Source organism: Seriola aureovittata, chromosome 17 (genome assembly GCF_021018895.1).
Source record: "Seriola aureovittata isolate HTS-2021-v1 ecotype China chromosome 17, ASM2101889v1, whole genome shotgun sequence".
Classification (NCBI taxonomy): Eukaryota; Metazoa; Chordata; class Actinopteri; order Carangiformes; family Carangidae; genus Seriola; species Seriola aureovittata.
Genome location: NC_079380.1, coordinates 12,629,598 through 12,654,511, shown reverse-complemented (window position 1 = coordinate 12,654,511; position 24,914 = coordinate 12,629,598). Strand labels below are relative to the sequence as shown.

Here is a 24,914-nt window from a genome sequence, read left to right as displayed (position 1 = left end):
CCAGCTATCTTGGGATTCATTGGGTGCAGCTCTGTTTCAAGACTCACTTCAAAAGCTTTGAGCTGCAGGGTGTCAAAATATCTTTGTTTTATCTACTTTTTTTTCCCTCTGCACTTTTGCCATCTACCTGCACCTGTCAGTGCAGCTCAGCTTCTCCTTGCATAATGACATGAGTACACACAAAGGAAACAGTGTGCCTGTTCGCAGGCGTGGTGCACTACAACGCACGTACGTGTGGTTGCTGTGGTTATGGGTGTCATCTCTCCTCTCAGTCTGACCCCTCCTCCTCTGCGGAGTGATTGACATGTCAGAGGTATCGTTGTTTTCTTGTTTTCTTGCTGTGTCCTGTTACTCTCAACCCATGTGATGATGAGACAGGTTTACTCCAACACTAAGCTGCTCTCATGTTAGTACACTCGGAGACAGACAGCGAAATCTCAGTGGACTTATGCAGTCATATCTTTTTTTAAGAGTAGAAAAAAAAGAAAGAAATGTGACATCAAAATCCCCAAAAAAAGAAAAAAAAAGAAGAGAAGTTGAAATCTGTCACTTCAAAGTCAATGCAAATGTGCACTGATGCTGAAATTCATCTTCTTACTCAATTGTGCAAGATACCAATCTAAAAATAGACATTTTTAGAACAGTGATAACAAACTTAACCCTTTGTTTGTCATCATTAAATCTACAGCAATCACAAAGGGAGGCAGACAAGGAGACGTAGACAAACGAGGGATATGAAACCTTTTAACATTAAAAGCAGCTGAAAAGGAAAATTGGGCAATGAGTGCTGAAACTTTATCAGGAAGATGTTGCAAGGTACAGTCGGTCTATATTGAGGTTGATAAACCTCATTCTTTGTGGAGATTATATTCAGTTGAGCTGTACCAGCTGAGGTGCTTGTTCTGCTCCCACCCCAGCCAGTTGTTAGTCACTGAAGGTGATGCTAACATTAGGCTGCTATGTAGGAGTTCCACCAACACAGATCAGCAAGCTCTCTTAAGGTTTATATCCAACCGGGGAAACGCTTTCATCACAGAGGACTTGTCTGCCTACCTGACAAACGTATAGCTGATTTTCAGCTCTCAGTCTCAGACTGTCCTCTCTGGCAGCTGAAGGTTTTCTGATTGTAATATTTGTACATGGGTCCTCCACTTTTAGTCGTTCTACCCACGTAAATTTCACAGCTGAATTAAAGCCAAGTCTGCTGTTCGGTAAACTCCAAAAACCTTCTGGCCTCTTTAGTGAACTAAGAATAAAGGTGCTGTTGCGTGCTATGTCCACCTGGTGGCATGTATGCATAACTGCTAAAGGAGAGTTTATTTGGGTCCAGTTCAAGGCTCTACTGTACACAGCACCACGCAGAGGAAATCACGTATCTCATCAGCCACTGTTCCTGCTGAATGATGATGTTTGCACCACGATGATGGTGCACATTCAATCTCATACAATAGTTGTGGCTGCACCAAATGATTTTTGTAATGTGAAACTTTATTGATTGCTATGGGAAAATTATTTTTACACCAACCTCCCTCCACCTGGAAGCACAGATTGCGGAGTCAGCTAATAGAACAGCAACTGTTAAAAGTTGAGCTCATACAGTATTAATGCTGTATTCGTAATATGTTACTGTGATATAAGTGGCTTTTATAGATATTATGCTATGCTAGGGAATAGACAGAAGTATTTCCCCTTGAGTTTCTTTCTTCTTCTTAGTTCCATTGGAAGGCTGTTGACCTTTTACACTATTTTGTGTGTGAATGTGCCCAAAAGCAGTAGTCTGTAACTTTAGAGGCTGTTTAAATTTAAACCCAACAGTTTTTTTTAACACTGTGTTTGGACAGTGGTGGAGTTCCAGAGCAACATGAACTCTGTGTGATTTAATAGTCATTCAGAAGTCCAATAACAGACCTATTGTACTGAATAATTGATCATTGTGTATGGGCAGTTTAGGCACCTATGGGCCCTCTCCTTAAGGGCTGTCCAAGCTGTTCCAAGTGAGTACTACTGGTGCTGTAAGTCTCTAAGAGTGTTCTGCACTTTACTTGAAATAACACATAAGTCCTTATGGTAATATTAAGCATAATGAATTGAAATTTGCCTATATTGCTTTCAACTGCCTTTATTGCAGTTTTATCTTTTTTCAACTTTGCATGCAGGGAGAACCAGGTACAAGGCTGCAGAGTGCACTCTACACACCTACTCTCTATCTATCTATCTATCTATCTATCTATCTATCTATCTATCTATCTATCTATCTATCTATCTATCTATCTATCTATCTATCTGTCTGTCTATCTATTTGTCTATCTATCTATCTATCTATCTATCTATCTATCTATCTATCTATCTATCTATCTATCTATCTATCTATCTATCTATCTATCTGTCTGTCTATCTATTTGTCTATCTATTTGTCTATCTATCTATCTATCTATCTATCTATCTATCTATCTATCTATCTATCTATCTATCTATCTATCTATCTATCTATCTATCTATCTACACCCACCTGTTTACAAGTTAATATTCTCTGGGGGTTCTCTGTGAGTTGCTGATAACACACTCGACACTCATTCAGAGAGGTACATTAAGGTGGAGCTGAGCAGTGGGGGAAGAATATGCATACTAAAAAAGAGAAGAGGCACATTTGTGCTGACTTCACTGTGTCCTCTGCTGCTGTTCCTCCCGTGACAGAGCTGCTCCTCTGGGTGATGTGCAGCTGCAGCATTTTAAAGTGGCCAGGACTGACTTTGCAGTTCAGGCAGGGGTCACTATGAGGCGCTCGGCCCTGTAGCAATGAATGGGGCAATGATGGCTACATCAAAAGTGATTTCGCAGCCATGCAAAACCTATATGAAGCAAGTGCCAGATCCACCTTATCACAACATTCAGCTATTGCCACCTAGTCTGTTGCTAACATGCCGCGCCGCCCTTGATGGCGTGAATGATTGACAGAGAGGGCGGAGTTAAAGAGCTTATTAATGACTGACATTGAATGAGAGATTGTTGTTGAGGAGTGAGAGACACTTTGTGTGATTGACATGTAGGCTAATTCAGAGTGGCAGACGGAGTGGTGCTGGTTCAGGAGTGGAGGTAAATATTTCCGCTTTATTCCACAAGAGGAAGTGATCGATTGTCGCTGGTTATGAACACATCTGTGGCAGAACCAGGCCAATTTATTTTGTTGTAAGACTGTGTGTGTATATGTGTGCGTGAAGAAGAAACCCATGTGTGTTACGTGACTCCAAGACCCCAAAATGTGATTTTGTGGTGGTGAATAACTCTCAATAGGTGTGAAAATAATCTAATCAAAACAAATGGCTCACAGTGTTTTGCCCAGGAGCAATTCATTTCTTCCACTCCGTTGCCAAGCAACAATGAAATCTTGACTTTATGTACAAGGCTTTTGAAGCCAAAACTGATGAGTGACTGGAAGCTAAAAGAAACAGAGGGTAGAGATGGAACTCAAAAACTGCACCACACAAAACAAAGCGACATGCTGTTGACAGGCCGCCATGATTCTCGCGCGCAGTAAAACTTTGAATTTCTCCTTATTCTCCCATTGTTTCTTTAGTTGATTTTCCCAATGATGGTGGTTTTTAAATGGTGCCAGGCACACTTGGTTGCAGCAAAAGGAAAACAGACATTTGTCTTGGGGGTACATTAATAAATGATTTGAAATACAGCCTGGCTTTTGTATTTGTATGTGCAATGTGTTAGGTCTAAGAATATCTGCTTGAATTAATATGTAAAGTAGCAAGAGAGTGCAAGTGGGAGAGAAGGAGACAGAGAGAGAGAGAGAGAGAGAGAGAGAGAGAGAGAGCAGAGGAGGATAGAGGGAGGCTGAGATAGCGCAAAAGGGGAAGAAGGAGAAAGCAGAAGTGATTTCAGCGTCCTAGCAAGTTGCACATTCCAGTCAGGGGGAAGAGAAAGTAGGTGAGTTTGAGAGACTGGCCTCTGGGAGTGGAGAATTCATCCAACTGGGAGATTAGGTGGAGCAGAGTGACACATAGCAGGACCTGACAGTTGGAGTCTCTCCGTGGACAAGGGCGGCTGGGAGCTCAGTGACTGCCAGCAGCCTCAGCGGGGGAGTCTGGGCCTTCGCAACTTCCCCTTGTTCTCCATCTCAGTCAGACTCGTCGAGAGGGAGCAGCTTTGGACGTTGGCACAGCCACTGACAGAGACAGACTTTCACACACAACACACACATTACACACTGGAGCTATGGGGACAGTGAGTGAACTTTGCGTGTCAAGCCTTCAAACATTCTTGTGTCCAGCTGTGAAGCCGCCCCAGCAAGGTCCAGGTAAAGTAAAGTTGGGACTGTGGGCCTTGTAGTGCATGCTCCATTGAAGTTTTTTGTTGTTATTGTTGTTGTTGTTGTTTGTTTGGTTGTTGCCATGTGTTTTAGCATTACTGTCACCTTATAGCACTGAACACTGTGGCTAGAGCTGATCATTACAATTACACTTGACTGACTTCTCTCTGTTAGATAACCTGTTGACTGACAGTGTCATTGTGTTTAGAGCGTACTTGTGTGGCCGCTGGCACAAACGCACGGCTCCGACAGAGATGAAAACAAACAGTTGGACAGAAATAGAGGGAGCTTCTTGCGGCTTAAGGAGGCTCTCTCATTTAGCACAAGTTAAAACCTCTGCCCCGTGCACACACACACACACACACACACACACACACACACACTGAGAGAGGGTGAGCTAATGTTATTACTTACTAAGCGGCTCTAATCTTCAGCAGGTCTCACACACATCCACAGCAGCCAAACTACTTTGAACTGACTGTGTTCATGATCATCTCACATCTGTATTCACACACATATAGCAGATCCACAAACTGACCAAAGTGAAACCTCCTGTTTCTGCTCCTCTTCCAGTCGCAAGTTGTTGCATCCTTCAATAACTGGGACAGCAGTGTTGTGTTTACTGGAGATCACCTCATAAACCTGGATAAACAGCTCTCAGTACTTCCCTGTTTAATTACAGATGGAGGAGTAGGCAGGAGTGGAGCTGTTTAGGACTGTGTTTATACTCACCATCTGTCTCCATTTGTCCAGATTTGTTCCTTCATTCTGTGTGTGTGTATGTGTTTGTGTGTGTATGCAGTTCATTGTTTTGGGCTGGTTGTTAAGTGTTGCGATTGTATTACACTGCACTGCAGGGTAGCGTGCGGGTTCCCATTGGAAATGTTGACATGACTAAAGCGGCTTCACTGGGTCCTGGTGAATCAGCTGACTGAGTGTGTGGCTAGGGGAAGCGGTGCTGTCTCAGTAGTTTCAAAACACCTGAATCAGCACCGGGGACGTGTGTGAAAAGACAGGACTTCAGTTTTGTTATGAATATTCAAGAGGGGAAGTAATCTGGATCGTTCTGGTGACAGCAGAGTTTCACAGATTTCTGTCAAGCAAACAAAAAGTGGCTGACATGTTGGGTGGAAGTGAGGAAAAAGCATGATGAGTTCTAGTTAAATGTTGGTTTGTTATTTGAATATTCAGCCTCCAGTCCTGCACATGAAGCAATACATTCCCAGGCTTCACTTCATCTGTCACCCGCCCGCTCATGTCAGGTTTTTTTTTTTTTTTTTTTTGTTGTTGCTTAAACTCTAATAACACTCATGTTGTGATGGCAGCCATTACATTCTGGGCCCCTAGTGGTGGGAAGAGATTGGGCGGTGTACTGGAAGTGTTGGTGTTTCTGTTTTTAATCATGAATCACACAAGTGATTCATGCGTGACTCATCTAATGGTCGTCCAGCAAGTTCCCATTGTATCAGCAGAGCTATTTCATCACTCCTAAAATATAGCCGAATGCTGTTTGACATGAGCTAGTGCAAACATGAGTGAGGAGATTTAAGAAAAAAAGTCACTTGACTTCTTCAATGTCTGACCTCAGCTAGTGACATCTTATTTCTTAAAGTCGTCATGTTTCTCAGGGGACACAACCTGATGTTTCAATCTGCTCCTTTGCATCTCAAATAAATGAAGCACATGTCCAGTGTTATGTTCCTTCACACCTTCAAATGTTACTGTGAATCTAACATTCTCACTCACTGTGAGTGTGATTCAACATGCCATATTAATCTTCCCAGGACACAGACGGACACTGATGGCGGGCAGTGTATCACTTAAAACGCACGTGATAGTTATTTAGCTGATTGATATCAGAGCAGCTACATGTTGTCAGTCATGCAAGTGAGGCAGGTGTGCGTGTCCGGGTTTTTCCGGGGCTCTCTGACATGTAAAATTAGTCATGTGGGCTCCATGCGCAGTTGAGGACACACTGATCTGTTAGTTTTGAGCATAAACAGTTTATAAAGTGTTTGAGAATATATGCAAAATCAGCTTGTTGTGAGGGAAAGTGTGGTACACTGATGGTTGGTGATGATGCTGAGCCAGTTTGGTTTGTGAGTATTTGAGGGTTGTTTTCTTCTTCTTCCTATCTTGTGATCCCCCAGATTTTCATTACAAGGACAAAGTAAAGCGCAGAATCATCTGTGCACTGATTATCAGTAAGCTTGTGTGCACACTTACATGAAAGAAGATTTTGGTGAGACTCAACTTTTTTTCTTTTTTTTTTCCCTCTGGTAACACACACTTGTGATCTCTGGTAAACACACAGTTTGACGCGTTTTGGATGCTGAACCACACCAGACAGACTCTGCCAGTGAGCTGCTTCCAAGAGGAGTGTGTGGGAATCCAAATAGAGAGGCAGATAAAATCCATACAGCCATGAAAGCCAAATGAGTTATCTCTTTTCTGTTGGCATGGGAGGATTCGCTTTGTTTTTTTTTTTTATCTTGATAAAAATGGCATGAGATGCAGCACGGCTGTTGGTGGACTGAGACATATTGTTTTTGCTTGTGTTTTTTTTTTTGGCTGTCTCAGACATATTGTGCTGTAAGTGCCGTTGTTATACTGTACATGTGCAGACATGCTCATCAGCTTTCATGCCTGCAGACACACTCCGTCTATGAGCAGCAGGGATTTTATTTTGCCATTCCTCAGGACTGCTTATTACTCAGTCTTATGCATAATTAATTACAGATGAGCAATTTCTTCATCACCCTGTAGTCTCCCAAGGCAGTGATAGTGCTTGTTGCAGTGACCATGTCAAGTACAGGAATGAGAGCAGTGCAAAATGCTGTGAGCCTAGCATGTGGAAGAGTGACTTCTCCTGGACATACAGGCTGTCAGCTGTCCTACTACATTGCGTGCTCTCTCTGCATTTCATACCCTCTTTCTAAAACTGATTTGCAAAGTCACAGTTTCTGACAGCAGTATTTCTGCATGTATATGTGTGGAAGTGGAAGTGAGTTCTGCTGTAGGCTGCTATAAAGGAAATTTGCTGTTCAGAGAATGTGGAGAGCATTCTATTTTTAAAGCAGAGCTGGCCAAGTATATTTTTTTCACCATCACAAACACACACACACACACACACACACACACACACACACTAGAGAAGTGACATGAAAGCTAGATGTATTCTTGTATTTATTATATAACTCATGTCAGTAATTGCTCAGGTGTGGACTCCCTCTCAACCAGAAAATCATAGGGTCTATCGATCCAAAGGTGTCATTACCTCTGACTGCACCTGTAAAAAGAGAGCAGTGGTTTCAAAATCAGCTTGTGCAAATTAGTCATGCATGGAGCAACAAAACTCCAGCCAAAGCTTATGCCAAAGAATGTCTACCATGCATGCTGTAATCTTAACAGAGCCATTTTTCAAGCCTGCTTGTTTCAAGGAGGTGTGGGGACACTAACCTCCTATTTCTCAATAAGCCTTTTTCTGCGGCTGAATTTTGTTTAGATGTCAGAGAGGCAAAGAAAAAAAAAAAACAGGCATACCATTGCATAACATGACCCAACACCCTGCAGCTAACTAACCTCTAAATGTTTCGAAATGCCAGGCAAATATGTAAGTAATTGTTTGACAATGTCTGGGCCTGTGTGCAATGTGCGTGTCCTGATATTATTTATGAACTCAGTTAATGTAAAAAAAAAAGTTAAATTTCCTTGCATGTTTCTTATTTCTGCAGGTAGTAACTGTAATTATTGTAAATGACCAGGAGGGGTCACTCTCAGCATCTCTTCTCATAGGATACAAGTTATTTTCATACACAGAAGAAGAAGAAGAATAAGAAAGTTAGATTTAAACACAGCTTTACTATTCTATTCAGGCGAGTATCATCATGTTAAAGGTTCATTCCACTAACTGTTACAGATCATCATCACTTTACTGTTTCTTCGTCAGGAGGGTGCTCTCTAAAGTTTGAGAACATAACCCTAATGATATAATTAGATTTAGCTTGTGTTTGGAGACTACATGTTTTCAATAGAAAGCCTGCATTGTAAATGCAAGGAGTTCAAAAGACATTTAGAAAACATGGGGGAAATGACTGATGATTTTGGGAAGAGTCTCGGTCTCTGCTGCATCAATTTTGAATATTACATATATATATATATAATCTGTGTCCCACAAGTCCCAAAAACATTATGGAGGTTAAGCACTAAATTACTGGAATTCCCCTTTAACTGCTGAATTTAGTAGCTCTCATCATTTTAAGTCAGAGTTGTCTCTGCGGGAACACATCATTAAAGTGTATGGATGTGACGTAGCCAGCAACACATTTTATATTTTTAATTATTTCCTCTTAGTCTCTCGTGCTGTTTTGCTGTTTAAAGTTAGAAGGCAGGGAGAGGCAGAGGCTTGTTACACTTTGCTTGGTGGAAGGCATCTTTCCCTGTGGCTGTGTCACTTCGAAACACACTGTAATCCAAAGGCTTAACATAGTATACTACTTTAGCTATTTCATATTATGAGTAAGGCCTCTGTCAAAATGTTCTCAGGTGTTAGTGAGCTACTTTCATCTTATGCAGGTTTAGCTGCTTAAAGATGTTTGCTTCCCATTGCTGCTGGAAAGTTTTAAAGAAAAGAGTCTTTCTCTTGGTTTTTTAACCAAATTACCATTCCCTTATTGCAGAGCAAATTCTTTATGTCCTTAAATAACAAAGAAGGGAATAATAGCACAGATATGGACAAAATAATAGCATCATCTGACAGTGATATCCAATCCAGACCTTGGATAAGGAAAAAAAGGTGTTGATCCATATTTTTGTAAAATTTGAGTTCATGGTGTTGTTGTTGTATTGTATTACTTTAAATTATCAGGTGTTCCTGTTATTTTCAAACTGATGCACACTGATTCATGAATAAAGCAGAAGAAAACTTTTAAAGAATTTCTCCAGCTCACTGAATCGCCTAATCAGCTGCATCTTTTAACATGCAGGAACCAAAACCTCTTTACACTCTGCAATCCAGTATGACGTTGATGTGATGTTTGCATAAACACTCCATTAACATCACCATTATTCGAGGATTACTTCTACGTCTTTGTGTAGATCAGGAAGTTGCAGACAACAATAACTTCATGTGTTGATATCAATGATGATCAGTTAAAAGGTCAAACAGCTCTTTGGCTTCACTTGCTCTAGGTTCTTTAGCACAGATTTGCAGCGGTGCTCATGGGGACGGATGAACTCATAACAATGAATTGAAACTTTGTGTGTACAGGGTTCAGTGCACAAAGGCTGCATTGTCAGTTGTTGAGTTTGGGCCACACAACTGAGCCATTCATGTCCCACAGCTTGAAGACAAGCCCCTTAAAATGAAGTGGCCGTGCAGACTGTTGGACTTTACAAAGATGTCTTAATGATTTTACTCTCTGGGCCAATATGGTCTTCAAACAAGGGGTGAATCCCAGTATTTGGTCTTGATTCCTGTGCTAGTACGCAACACAATTAAAGTGCATCCAGACCTGAAATCTTTTGCACATTTTTTCTCCTAGTGCATCCAATAGAATTGGAGAGAGAGAAAGATAGACAGAGAGGAGCTGTTTTCTCCCTCTACCTGGCCTCTTTCACTGGCTGTGAGCGCAGCATTCCTCTTGGCCCTCCTGTATTTATCAACAGGAAGGTTCAGGCTCTGCCCTCTCCTGTCTGACAGCAGCACAGTCGTGCAGGTGTTATACAAACAGCAGGCTGATTTATTTACTTTTAACAAGGTGATGGAAAGCTGAGTAGCTCTTCTGTTTGCCCTTACAGTTTTTCCTTAAAATATGCAGCCAAGAAATGTCTCCCTGCGAGAACAAAGAGACCCCGGTCAGATGTGTCTTTGATCACCGGCAGCATAAAATGTGAATATACTGTGTGTTGATGGGCCATGCTGAAATATGAAAGTAATAAATCCAGAAAGATGAGGCTTTCATCTCTGAGAAGATGATGGTTTGGTGGAGAGGAAAGTTGCATCAGACATAAAACAAGTTGCTCACTCTCACCAGGATTTGGTAGAACCAGTTTCGCCATTAATGACAAATCCAACTGAAAGTGTTGATCTGAAACTTTTACTTGTGTCATAATGTTAGTGTAATGTCAAGCAATTCTTTAGCTGAACCACTGAAAAACCCATAATGATAAAAAAAAGAGCAGTATTTGCATTATAGCTTTTAGAATGATAGCTTTCAAAATTTCCACATGCAATTTCAAGTGCAAATAAATAATAAATGTAAAAAATACCATAAAGGCCAAAAAAAAAAAAATCATAGTTTAATGAGTTTCTGTGTTGATATGAGGCCTATAGGAATTTCAGTATTCAACAGGTGTTTGAAAGTATTATGCGTTTCCTCTGCAACAGACAGGTGTTGTTGCTATTTTCTAAAACGATGTTTTACATTTGTTTCTTGGGTAAAACTGACTGCACACACACACACGTCTACTTTCGGCGGATGTGGTGAATCAAATGCAGCAATATGCGCAAGATCAGCAGCAGTGAACTGTATCTGTGTGTGTCAGTCACACTCCCTGCCCCCACTCGGCCCAGTCCCAACAACGGTGTAGTGTGTGCGTGTGTGTGTGTGTGTGTCAGAGAGAAAGAGTGCGTGAGAGTGCCCAAGGCAACAGGGTGGAATCGCAGGCGGCGGACGCGTCATCTGGTCCATTTGCTGCACCTTCAGCCTGAGCCGCGTCAAGTCAGCAAAGACGGGACTGTTACCGGATATGGAGCACGCTTTCCATCACAATAAGTCTATAACTACACTTAAATAATGTTAAATGAGCCGTATTTGTAGTAGGCTACACCAACAGAACCTGTTTAGTCTTAATTTGTTGAGGAGGCAACTGTTGCTTCAGTGTAGTTTCACTAATGCAATTAAATGGGAATCTGGGTCAATTTGAGTGTTTTATTTTAATCCCTATTTTTAATGGATATAATTTACAATACATGCAGAGTTGTTGTTGTTGAACTCATAACACTCACAGTAATGCAAAGTCAATTTCCCAAACTCAAGATTTATTGAACTTACTGAGCAGCTGCCATTTTCCTTGACTGCAGGTCAAATTTCAATACACCACTGACTTTAATAATCTGCAAGGGTTTCATTTTACCACACATATTCTGTTTTCAAGGGAGGGTCATCATGGGACACATGGGTTACTCAGTGACTAGATTTAACCCCTGTGCAGCCAATAAAATGTATCTCAGTTGCATTTTAAAGCAAAATTTGGCAAATTTTTAAAATCACAGAATATTGAATTGCATCAGCTCATTTCTGGAGATGAAAGTGAGTTTTTTGTGCTTTCTAAAGTGTCTTGATGCAGATCACTAAAGTATCTAATTTGTAGCCCCAGACAAAAATGTGCAAAAAAAAAGAGGAAAAAATCAAAATAGTAATTCTGATCAACTTAAATAGAGCACCCATCTTTTCCCGTCCTCATTGCAGTCAGGATGAACGTGCTACGTTTTATTATGAAAGTCTGGACGGGAAGCTCGTTGTGTATAACGCACGTGTTTTGACGGAGAACCGCGCGCAGGAAAGCTTGGCTGGTTAAAGTCCTCCTCCGACTCTTCAGACCACTCCTTTGAGCTGTCGACAGAGCCACCCTTCATTTACCGAAGATACCATTCCCTAGAGTGTTTGTTAATTTCGACACTAAAAACTAAAACAGGTCAATATATTAATAGATAGTTTTAACTGTTGTTGTAACAGTCAAAGTTTTGACGTTGTGGAAACTTTCTGGACTGGGACCTGCGAGGCAAAGACAGCATGGTGTTAAAATCAGAAGACGGGATAGGTGAGTGAAACAGTCGAGGAAATACATTTTACGTCGTGTGAATATCGTTCAAGTCTTCACGGGAGTGTGTGTAGTTGAAAACCGTCTTTATTAGACGTTTATTTGGCAGTATTAAACTGTGAGCCGTTATTTAAAAAGTTTTTCAAAGTAAATCTCAGGAACCAACTGTGTGTAGTGAAGGCTGGCTCGTCTGGCTGGCCTTGTTTACAGTGTTTACTACGCTGCAATTTGTACCATCACTGTTGTATATACTGAGTCAGCTTTGTGTTATATTTTATCAACCCCTGTGGTTTCCCAAAACGACTACACTTCCTTTGCCTCCTCTAGAAACATAAACAAAAAATTACAACGTTAGAATATAAAATATATTGTAATTTGTATTGTCAGTTCACAGTAAGATACTCTAAAGATACAAGTGGATCCAATTTAAACAATCATGGAATATTAAGATATTTAAAAAGAAAGTCATTTCTATTTGTTTTATGCATATTACATTAACTCTTCCTTTTCTATTTAATTTTTATTAATAGGTCACTGCAGTTAAATATTTGTGAGTCTGTTCAGATATCTGTATTTCTAGATTTATTTTTTTAGTGCTGTGGGTGTCATTTCTTAACCACATGAATAAAAAATTCAGTAACACATTTAAAGCATAGTCTTTCATGCAGTGGTCTGTCACACTGGTCTATCAGTTTAATAGCCTTTGGCTCAGAGGGAACATCATCAGTGTCATTTTTCAGTCTCAGCAGCAACAGGTGTGAGAGCAGACAGTTAACTCCTCCAGTGTCAGCAACGAGGCAACACATGATTTTCTATGTTGCATTCAAGTTTTCTTTATTATATCTGCCTTTGGGTAGATTTTCTTAATTAAAATCACTATATTATCCACGTAAGCCCTTTCTAATAGCTGTTATATTGTTCTGTCTTGTTTTGACACATGTAATTCTTCTTCATAAGGTTATTATTGACTGTATTATTGTATTGGCATAAATGCCTTTGAAGTCTGACAGAAAGCCTTTGTTTGTGAGCATGACACTTTCCTCTCTATGGCTTGGTTAGCTTGCAGTATTAATTAGCACCCTTAACTTGCGTCACTGTTAATCGTTTTAGAGAGCAGTCTGACTGACTGATCCTGTTACATGCTGCTGCTCCTTTGTTCTGCTGATGGATATAGGGAGAACCTTACACACTATCTCGCCTCAGTGGCCCTGCGTGAGCCTGGCTGGCACACAGCTGCATTGTTTGCGCCGGCAGAGAGATGAGAGAGAGGGGAACAGTCGATTCTCTTCGAGTCCATTTGTCTCTGCCACTTAGAGGTGGGTGGTCTGGGAAGTTAAAGTAGTTGTCACTAATGGTTCCCTAATGAGTGGCGCTGAGAGCTCTAATGGGCCCTCCAGAACAATGTGCCCTGCCTGGCACTAATGCCCCGGTGGTTTGATAATCGCCATCCTATCCCCATAATCATATTTTAGTCTTCTTTGTGCATCAGTTGCAGCCCTCCTTTCCACTCAGACCAGTCTTCATTCTGTATAGTTACTGCTTTAATGCAACTGGACAAAAAGTATCTACAGTTCAATGCATTGGGGTGTTGTTGTTGCTTCATGTTGTTGTAAGTTTTATGTTTGGTAGCTCAGCAACACCCAGTAGACTGCATTGCTGACATTTTTCAGGGCAGTATCACTAGTCAATGAAAAAGGCAATAAAACAAAGTTATAGTGCATTTTAACCACAGTGGCTTGTCACAGTAACAATAAGCTAAATGTAAGACTTTGACCATGCTATTCTATTATTCACCTTTTATTTATATTATTGTTTTCTTTTATTACTAATAATTGCCAATCATGGGTTGTCAGAGTCCAAAGTTTTCTCTTAAGACGTTTCATTAGCAGATAGATTAATGTATACATTTCATAACAATGGTGTTATCAGCAAATATTAGTGTTTATAGTTTCTAGAAGATTTAAAACTAGTTGATTAATTGTTCATGTCAAGCTGTAAGCCACAAGCAAGTATAGAAAAATAATTTCCGTGATCATATTATCAAGGCAGTTGCTATTAAGATTTCCTGTCCACAATCTATTCAAGTCTAAACTTGAGAGAAAACAATTAATCAATTAGTCTATGGTCAGTAAGTTGAATATCTTTGAGTTTGAAGTGTTTGTCAGACAAAACAATAGAAACAATTGATTTTCTAATCTAAATTATTAATTGATTAATCAAAGAAATACTTGACAGATTAAATGTTAATGAACATAACTGTTAGTTAGCCCAATACCTAGACTTCCTGTTTTCTCTCATGATGCGGCCTGTCAGGCAAACAGTAAGATGTACCTAAGGAGCTTTAAATGTCACTACATTACTGTTAACACAGTCAACAGTTATGGCCGATTTGCATTGAAGTTGTATAAACCTATCGTCATACAGGCCTGTCACAAGCCATATCCTCTGTGTTCCACAAATAGATCAGCTGTCCCCAAACATTTAAGTACATGAGAGGATACGGTAGATAAGAGTTTGCCAGCCACTCAGTCAGAAACGTATCAAGTCGCACAGCTTTTCTTTTCTCTGGGAGTCAAAATTGTATCAGTGTCTTCGCTCTACTCATGTCTTTCTCTTTCTGTCTTGCACAGTTTAGCCTTCGGTTTATTTTCCCCTCTTTTCTTCCAGCACTGATTTGAGTGTCTTCCAGGTTTGTCTGCAGCAGGTATAGACATGCCTGGTTCAGGACAAACCTCTGTTATCAGGAAATTCAAAATGGCAGCAGGCGCGAGCTCTATAGTGAGCGCATTATCAAGGAGTGTGCTGATTTGCCTATCAAACAAATGCAGCTCAGGTGCCGGTCGGCTTTGGTTATGCTCTAGTAGTGCTTGCATTGTCTGCTCAGCAGTATTTGTTTACAAGTTGTCTTGGTTGCAGGGAAGTGATGTTAAACTGACAACATCATTGCACGAATATACATGCTTTTTTCTGTACATGGAGTAGCAGACATTTATCAGGTTTTTACAAATGATAAGGGATAGTTACAACTTATCTGTTTGTGTGTTATCTCTTTCAACAAAAGCAAAGAATACACTGTATTATGAGAAAGATCTGGCACCATTGTCAAAGAGGTGAACAATTGAGCCCTGCATGCTGAGTTCTATAGTTGCTTTGTTGGAGCAGCATTTTGCAACCCCTGGTTTTTGTCAACTATTCAAATCATGTTGTGATAGAGTTGAAGGATTTAAGTTGGACAGAATGGCTATGTTATTGCGTTTCCCACAGGATGGGTGGGTTTAGCCACAGTTTTCACTCCTCCGCTGATCTATCTACCAGTTCACAAACAGGAAGCTGAGAGTTTGACAATATATTTGACAGGAAGTGACATCCCACAGTTTGTGTGTGGGCTAAAATTTGTACACCGCTTTGCCCCAGAAAAGAGAACATAAAATAAAGAAAATATAAGAGAAGTGGAGATGAAAACTGAATAAGAAATTGATTCGAAGCACCTTCAGCTTTCCCATCATGTGTTTTCTAAACGTGTGTGTGCTATGTGTGTGTGTGTTTTACTGGCGAGAGAGGATGTTGACAGTAGGACAGCCCCGATAAGAATCAAGGCCAACAGCATCAGAGGACAAAAGCATGCATTGTGGGTAGAAATAGCACTTCCGCTTTTTAGGAAAAACAACGAGAAGCCTCCACATTGGCCTATCAAAACAATTAATGTTGATTTGCCTATAAAATGGAATGGAGATTATTAAAGAAAGCTGATCTTTTGTGTATATAATGTTGGATTGCATGTGTGTGTGTGCAGCTGCAGGATGTTTGAGCTGTGGAGTTGTCTGTATGTTTGCTTTACACTGAGGCAGTGTGTACGGTGGTAGGCCCAGCTATACGTTCTTCAGTCCCAGTTCCCACCAAGTTATATCCTCTGGTCCCAGCATTCCTGCGCAGCAGCTTTAACACTGCTGGCAGACTGAGTGTGCTCTCTGTCGGGGATGTCGATGTGTTCCTGGGGTGAGACAGGTTCATGTTTGAGCAGCCTTCCTTTCTGTCCCCAGTGACTATATAGTGTGACTTACCTCCACTCATGTTAATTCAACAAGGCTAAATAGTTGATGTTATTTAATGCTGTAAAAACATGTTATGTTGTAATATTGACAATAATAATGAAACTAGCAGGGCACTCTGACCAACCACCAACCACCAGACTTCAGACAAAAAAAGATCATAGTAAATTATCTGGATCTGCCCCAAACTTTAATGGGATCTACCCTGGCCCATTCTCCATCCCTCCACCAGGTTCACTGCAAATTGGTTCAGTACTTTTTGTGTAATCCTGCTGACAAATAAACAGAAATGGATGAAAAAATAGTCGCCTTGGCCGGGGTTAAAAAAATTGTCTAGCTCTAACCCTAATGACAGCTAACAGTGAAATACCAGTTACCTTCATCTTCTCAGACCGCTGTATTAAAACAATACATTGATGAAGACATGTTGTGTCCGGTGCCCCTGTCTTTGGTCTCAATGATTGTGAGGAAAAATGGTAGAAATGCAGCATTCATGTTAGGGAGTAATTCACAAGGAATGTGTGATTGTATGTATTTGATTGGCCAAATGCAGTGTGTCCCCAGGTGACGTTGTATTGTGTTCTTGTACTTCACCTTGTTTTTTCCTGCATTTCCCAGAACAACACACAGACGAATATGCCTGATCTTGAACTGCAGGGTTTTTTTTTTTTTTATATACCTTTTTACAAATGTAAAGGCAATTCTGACAGTGATAGCAGGACAAAATCAACGGGTTTTTCCGATCTTATCCTTTTCTCAAAACACAACTCTTTACTTCTGTATTAGATTATTGTGTGTAGAGATGTCTGTAGAGAAATAGGTTCTTCAGCCTCTTCTAATGAATTTTTTCCTGAATTAATATGCACTGTCGGCCCAAGATGGAATTTTTTTTATCTTTCTGAGGTTTGTGTCTTTACTGTTGTCCATTTTGAGACCTTCTGTAGAAAGGCGTATTTCCACATAAATATCCTCCCTAATGCAGAATATTAATCATCACTTGTCATCTTCAACTCCACAAACACATGTATCCCACACTGAGACTAGTCAGAGGAAGCTCTGTCACTGTGGGACTGCAAAGTGCAGCCAGCACAGCAGAGGGCTCCAGGTTGACTCATCCAACTCCACACAGACATGAGTCTGCTCTGAGCTGCAGACATACCTGAGGCAAGTGCACACTCATGCTGTAAAAACACAACGCTTGGTACACGACAAGGAGGAATGCTTGGAATCTTGCATAATCTTTTGGACAAGCATCATTGGCAATAGGATAATGCTCATGCGCTATACTCACCATAAAAATACACGTTTGTCTTCAGCACAGACTCCATTGTTAAACTGGAGTTTGGGGGTGATAATGATAGTATGACTGGTCATATGACTGGTCAGGACTGAGAAAACCTGACTTGAAGTGTTGACTCATAACAATAGCTCATACTAGAGCTTATGACTTCCTCTTTGTCTCTCTGGGAGATAATGGGGTGAATTCCTTGTATATATAGTTTACCTTCAAGCTTCTGTACTGTTTTATTTGTATTTTTTTTTAATATTAGCTCTGGGGTAACTGAGGGAAGATGTTTTTTAACTAGCTACATGTGACTTTGAATAAATCCTTTTTGAAAATGACCCATTTCATACATAAGGCAGTCTTTATGATATATCTGTTGGGCCTGTGGCTCTGGGTCGCCTGATGTAGCATCTTGCCCTCTAAAACACTATGTGTGTCTATAAATGTGGGTTAGAGCTCTGTGTCAAAATCAATACTTCTCGAGTAGTAAATTGTGTCCAGATTTGTGTTAGTTTCATGAATTCATGAAGGTTTCTCCCAAAAAAAATATACTTAGGAAAACCTATGAAAATGGCAACTCCTGTAAGCTCAACAACATATACATCAGCACAGGACAACAGTCGTGGTTATTGACTTATATAGGCTCATATATCTTGCCCATATTGCCCTTCCCTTGTGTGTGTGTGTGTGTGTGTGTGTGTGTGTGTGTGTGTGTGTGTGTGTGTGTGTGTGTGTGTGTGTGTGTGTGTGTGTGTGTGTGTGTGTGTGTGTGTGTGTGTGTGTGTGTGTGTGTGTGAGGAGGAGGAGGCGGCGGCAGCAGCAGAGAAGGGGATGTCCACTGGGTGGAGCCTCCATGGTAGTGACAGCAAAACAGAAAGAGAGGGAGAGGAAGGAGTGAGATAGTGAGTAAGGCTCCTTCCCCAATTAGACTGTGTCAGTGTCCGTGTGCTGTGCGCAGGCCGGGAGCTCATATTTGTGCTGTATATCTGAAACACCCAGCAGTATCTCTCTGCCTGACTGGAGGAGCAGGCTCCTTTTCTCGACATGTTGAGGTCCGGCTCGCCTGCATTAAACAGGAGCTGACAGAAGAAGGGACTGCTGGTCTTTTTTATATTTACATGAAGGTGGAGCAGGAAAAGAGAAGGCGCTCTCTGGAAAGACAGAAAAGTGACACTTTGGAGGATTTCTCAGTCAGGTTAGCAACTCAATTTGCCGATGCTTGTGTGATTTTGTGTAACACTCCACAAGGCTGTTTGTGTCGCTTTTAGTTATTGGAACTTGCTGTCATGTGGGACTTTGGTCAGTTTCCATTGACTCTATATCCACCCCCTCCACACTTTAACTGTATTGAAGATTAAATCAGTGAAGCTGGAGACAATGCATGCTACCGAGACTAAAAAGAGCTAGGATGAACGCCATATAAAGTTTAAATCAAATCATATAAATCAAACCAGGGGTGGTTTGACTTTCTGTGCCATGGAGGTATCTTCTGGGGTGCCATGTCATTCTCCTGCACTGGGCTATGGCTTGTTGCCTTTAAGGGCAATGAATGTAGCTCCTGACTGACAGTTGACATGATTGAGTACTGGTGCAGCAGGCCAGTGACAGGGCAGTATGGTAATGTCAGCGGGGGGTGAAGGGGGTGGCCAAAAGGGCATGTATTTGTTTGACTCTCTAGGATCATGTATCTAAGCAATTAAAGTGAGGAAGTTCATCCAGTGGTGGATTTTATGTTCATGGCTGACATTTTGATTTGAGATTTGAAATTTCACTTCATCAGGTGACTTCATGCGACACAAGGGATGATTTTGATGTTTTCAGGAAGCTGCGATGGCCAACAAATGAATGTTAAGCCTGAACTTTGAGGTACAGCCAAGGATGCTTAAGCCATCAGTCCCTGTGCCTGGGCCTTGTTGAGGAATGTCCTGAGAGGCCACTTGCAGACACAAAGGGAGAGCTGTGATCGTCCCACTGCTCTTCCCACTGTCTCTGTGTTCTCCTGCCATTTGCTGTCCCACGCCTCCCCGGCCAAACACAGGGCTCCTTCTCCTGTTATCTCCCTTCCTCTGTCCCCCTTCACCTCCTCCTACCCTCGGGCCAGGTCAGGTTGGACGCTTTGTGGCTTTTTGATCCATAAATGGTAGTCCTTTTGGTCTAGTTTGGGTTCTGTTTTTGTGTGCGGCAGCTTTGGACCGGGAGGTGAAAGGTGAACAAGTTCTTTTGGGTGCATGATGCCCATGTTACCAACTGGCATTCCTTCACAGCCCCTGCTCTGCTTTGTTATAGGCTGTCTGGTTCAGAGGCTGAAGGGGTGAGCGTGTGTGTGGGTGTGTGGTTTCAAATATATATGAGGGAGAGTCCCCTTGAGATTTGCCGTAGTAATGACATTCAGTCCCATATCAGAGATCAGCAGATTAGGCAGTTGTGTTTTAAATGACCTTTTTTTTCTCAAGGAGCAAACAGCAGTAAAGATCAGAAACCTTAGAGCTATTTAATAGACCTTGGTGTGCCTATTTGTGTGTGTGTGTGTGTGTGTGTGTGTGTGTGTGTGTGTGTGTGTGTGTGTGTGAGTGCATGTATGTTTGCCCATCTTAGCTCACATAATCGATTATTTGTATGGGTGAGTTTTGTGCTGAATGTATTAAACCTCATCATGAAGTAGACTGCTTCATATTACAGCAGGCGCTCGTATTGGTTCGGGCAAGAGGTCGATTGATTGGAGACTAAAGGGACCTTGGGGGTGGAGGTTGTGTTTTAGCAAGTTTAAAGGGAGCTATCCATGTAACTATTAGGACAAAGGGTGTACAGCAGCAACAACAACAGCCTTGAGGCACTTGGAGGAGGGGAGAAGGTGGAGGAGAGCTGAAGAAGTGATGTTCTTGATTGTGTTTTAGAGATAGAATTGGCTAGAAAGGTGAGAGGAGAGATGATGGAGGAGCAAGAGGTGGAGGGTAGTGAAGTCTAATGGAAAATGTGCGAGGACCAAATGGATGCAGTTTTTTCCGCATAAAGATACAGAGGGGGGGAAAAAAGCTGTAGACACAGAACAGACGAAGAGCCTTATGTGGGGAGAGACTGCTGCTACCAGTGTCATTCATCTGCCCCGATCAGTCCGTGCACTTCATCAAAATGTAATTATGTTTCGGCACAGAAACACGTGGCTACAGAAATGGATGTGTATCACTTTGCATATTCCCATAGTCAGCAGATCACAGGCAGCATTGTGGTGTAAATATATTCATTGATGTCTCCATCTGCTGCTGTGAAGTAGCAAGATCCCACTTTTGTGTAAAACCTCCATAGAGCGTCTACCCTGTAAAACATGAGGATATACAATAGATGGAGAGAGAATACATCCTATGTCACAATAAACTGTCATTTCACCATTTAGATCGTGTTGAGCATAGAGATGTTTATAAGTACACCTGTGTGTGTATATTGTGACCCTCTTCACTCAGGCCACTGGGGGTGGCTTAGGTGAGGAGCTTATTTAGTTAGTAAGTTTTTTTTTTGGTCCTTGTATGCTGAGAGGAGCTCCCTAAATTGGGTCACATTTGCAGGGAGGAGGGGCAAGGTCTGAGAGATCCTCAGAATCCTAATTTCCTTATTTTCCAAGGAGACTTCTTCGGTGATCTGGGTGGAAATGAGACATCAGCCTCTTCTGCCAGGATGGCAATCACAATGTGTATTAGTGGGCCCTGCCGCTGTGGGAGAGGGAGCTATAATTGGTATCTCCCTCGATGTCACCTTCCCAGAGCTCTCTGCTGACCCAGCCCTCACTAAAAACTGCTTTGCCCATCAGTGAACTCAGCAGACACTCTTAAAGGCAAAAGATAAGGACACACATGGTCAAAATATTAAACAAGATTTTGGACTCAAGCGAAGCAGAAACCTTAAATGCACCAAAGTTTCACAAGAAGAGGTTATGTAAATAAAATGTAGTTGTTGAAGGGGATGTGGATGCACCAGCTCAGGAGTGGGCACTGTGATTATACTCAAAGGGAGCGTATTGAATGTTTCAAGTGATAACTTCAGGTTAAACAGCACTCAGAAGTAATAAGGGCCAGGGCACGGCAAAACAAAGCTCAGATTATACTGTCCTGGATTTGGCAAAAGAGCACCTATGTCAGTACCTTACTGCAGGGGTATTGTCATATCTGCTTTCTAGTCACACATTTTCAAATCACTTTACACTACCTTGCTCTAGGCAAAGTTATTCAATTCAGTAAAAGACTTAATGTATTACTGCTCTTTCAAAAAAGCTAATGGGATGGGGTAATTTTAGGCTTCAAATGCAAATCATTTTTTTCATTTTCTGATACTTGAAGTGTCCTTCCCAGTTTCCTGATCCCGACTTTGGTTTAATAATCCCTTTGATTGAAAGTGAATAGACTAAGTGATTAAAGATTGACATTATTGCAGTGATATAATGAATTAGAGTCTGAATATCACGGTCTGGACAATCCATTCAGATGGCATTAGTATTGAAAGTTGAAACAAAAAGCAAGTTGCCAAGACACGACACCGGGGACAGTGGGAAAGTTATTGTGTCAGCCCTGGGCATCGGTGTGTGAATGTTACGCGAGTGCTTGTGACTGTGTGCGTGTAATATTTGTTCACCACTGCCACCGTTGCATGCACGCCTCCATGTGCATGTGTATGAATGACCTTTTTTCCAGGCAACGTGAGTCCCCGAGGTAGTGAAGATGTGGGCGGCACATATATGTCTTTCGGCCTGTGGATATAACTACATAAAGGCTCACCCCAGCCAGATTGCTGTAGGAGCCCTCTGCTTTTAAGAGGCTCCTGAAGTAGGATATAGACAGGGCAGATGAGGAGTATTGCATCTTAAGAGTATGGAGCAGAAAACACCACATTTCCTCTCATATCATTTAATCTTCAAACTTTTTAGTCATATCACTGCATCAAAGATGCAGTGAGATATAGGGTATCAGTATATCTGTCTTTGCAGATACTCTTGTCACTTTATCTTAACCTTATTTGCCCTCTCTCTCTTCTGTCTTTCTCACTTCCTGTCTTTTTCTGATGACAGCCTCTTTCCATTGGCTCTGGCACTGCAGAGGTTTGCTGAATAACAGCCAAGCAAGCGCTCCCAGACAGAAGGGAAACAAGCAGCTCTCAGCATTTACTTAAGTGGATGGGTTCTCCCCTCTTCTGCTGTATTCTGGGAAATGACACCCACTTGGTGCCCACCTCTGGCATAACCATAGCTGGGGCCTTTCCCTTCCCTTATGTGGTCTTGATTATTTTGGGTGGAGTCAGGAAGGCAGTGACGCGTGTACCTGATTGGCTCCAAGAATAACTCCAATTATGTGGGTGAAGTCAGATGACGTGTGAGGCGGCAGAGTGGCCCGTTTAGTAGAAAACGTGTTATCATGCATCTGCCCTACTGATTGTATGAAAGGCTGCTCCATGCCCTTTTCACGATTCCATGATCCCTCACATTATCATTGTTTTGTCATTATCATTATTATTTAATCAACATTTTAGTCGGATGTTTCTATTCATTTTTCAGGTTCAGTTATTCAATACATTGGTTGTGAGATGTGGTTGATCTTTGTAGGTTTGGTTTGTTGGCAGGGTCAGCCCACTTTGTATGTTTTCTGAGTTTTTCTTCTAGGTTGGTGGGGTTGATCAGCAGCTCAATTAGAGAAAGGGGAAACAGGTGTGTGTAATTAGGTCCTCTTAGTAGTAGTGAAGGAAAGAGCAATTGGCAGCTTGCTGTGATGCTGCATATTTTTATTTCTTGGTTTATGGTTTATGTTAGTTTTTTGTTGAATTTGAGTTTGGTAATATTTTTGTTAATAAAATCAGATCAAATCAATTTTTTTAGCACCTACTCCGGTCTGCTGACCTGCTTCCTTTGGAACATCCCTTTGAAAGTTTCCAGTGACCAAACAACATCATCTGCCCTTTTTATGGGGTGGTGGCACTACAGATGGGTAAGATATTGAAGAGCTCCTTGTTTGTGCTCTCGAAGGAGGCAAATGACAGACAGTTTCCATCCCCAAATGATTACGTTCCTTTGCTCTGTTTCCTTCTGTTTCCTCCTCTGTGTAAAATTATAGTCCTTTTTGTCGCTCTTCTCCCCTGTCAGTCCTTCACTTTGTGGTCCTCTTCTATGTCAAGAATGCTGTGGTTGTCTTGCGTTAGGTCCTGATGTCCTGCACTATGTGGCGTTGCCCAACCTGACATCAAGTTACCAGAAAGAGGAATTGACTCCCTCTTTTAAGCCTGTTCTATTTTTCACTCTTGTTTGTGCTGGTAAACACACAGCCCAGCCCTGGGTTTGCCAGCCGTGACATTAATTCACTCGATCGGGAGACAGAGTCAATAAACGCAAGAAGACCTGTGCATTCTCAGCCCCAGCAGCACTTTTGTGTTTGTGAATGCATTTGTGCCTTTTTTGTGCTTCCCAGTCTGTTTGTTAAAAAACACATCTTCCTTGATATGAGAGGCTCTCGAGGGAGGTCTGAGAAGGTGAAAAAATAAATCTTGTGCAACATTTATTTTGATGTCTGTCTTTGCTCTGCAATATACTGTCAGCTCAGTATATTGTGAGAACCGAGCTAAACATGGTTTCCATGGATACCCATAAAATTTGGGATGGATGCGGCTGGTTTGCCAGGGATACTGTAGGCTGTGAGGTATGATGTGTGAAAGGTCAACCTTGAATGGACTGCTGTGCTCTCCCAGCTGTCTGAACAGGAAGACAACATTTGTTTGTTTTGGAGCTCCTTAATAGACTCCTATGAGGCTCCTGTATTGGGCTTCCATTGTCCATTATCCCTGTGTTAAATATTAGCAGAAATTCCAGTGAATATCATGGGTATTTGCCTCAGGATGTTTAGGTTAACATGCCTGCTGTTATTGAAATAAATGGTCTCTATTTTGCAGCATGCATTGTCACTTTATATCTGTTTAATGCTGGACAGCCAAAATGCATTATATTTGGATTAAATCTTCCTTGCAGGAAAATTCAAATTAGCTGATCTTTGTATTTTTTGAATTGTGAAAATATGTTTGTGTATGTTTCTCAAAGCACTATGAAGCGCATCATTTCTGGATGCCTGGATGTGTCCTTGCTTTATTGCTTGCTGTGCTAGATTTTTTCTAAGCGTTTGTAACCTTTCATTCTGTTGACCCTTTTCTGCAGCTACACTGTGTCCACAGTTTACTGTGGGACCAATCCTGAATTAATGATTTCACATAGGAAAGTTAAAAAAAAAAAAAAAAAAAAAGTTGGAGGGAAAAGGAACTTTGTTTTTGTGGGGGGGGTCATTGGTGGTATCATGGGAAGTTGTGGAAGGAGTAGTATAAGACAATATAGGACCCTGTGTTGAAGATTCCTCTGTCCTCAGCTTCCATCACTCTATAACCATGCCTTGTTAACCGTTTGCAAACATTCACAGAGTCG

The 24,914-nt window shown here is 41.5% G+C and overlaps 1 protein-coding gene across 4 annotated transcripts in view; it reads left to right on the top strand.

Moving 5' to 3' along the window:
• The window catches only part of LOC130185798 (cytohesin-1), a 48,053-nt gene that overhangs the window by 1,978 nt on the left and 21,161 nt on the right, over positions 1-24,914 (top strand). Inside the window, exon 1 of one of the 4 annotated variants that reach the window (XM_056402462.1) lies at positions 3,916-4,306. The exons of 1 other annotated variant lie outside the window; for it this stretch is intronic. In XM_056402462.1, coding sequence (XP_056258437.1) covers positions 4,225-4,306 — 82 coding nt within the window. In that variant the 5' untranslated portion in view covers positions 3,916-4,224. Of the gene's footprint in view, positions 1-3,915; positions 4,307-11,917; positions 12,143-18,425; positions 18,672-24,914 lie in introns of those variants that run through there. 2 more of the 4 variants (XM_056402464.1, XM_056402466.1) reach the window with 2 other exon arrangements.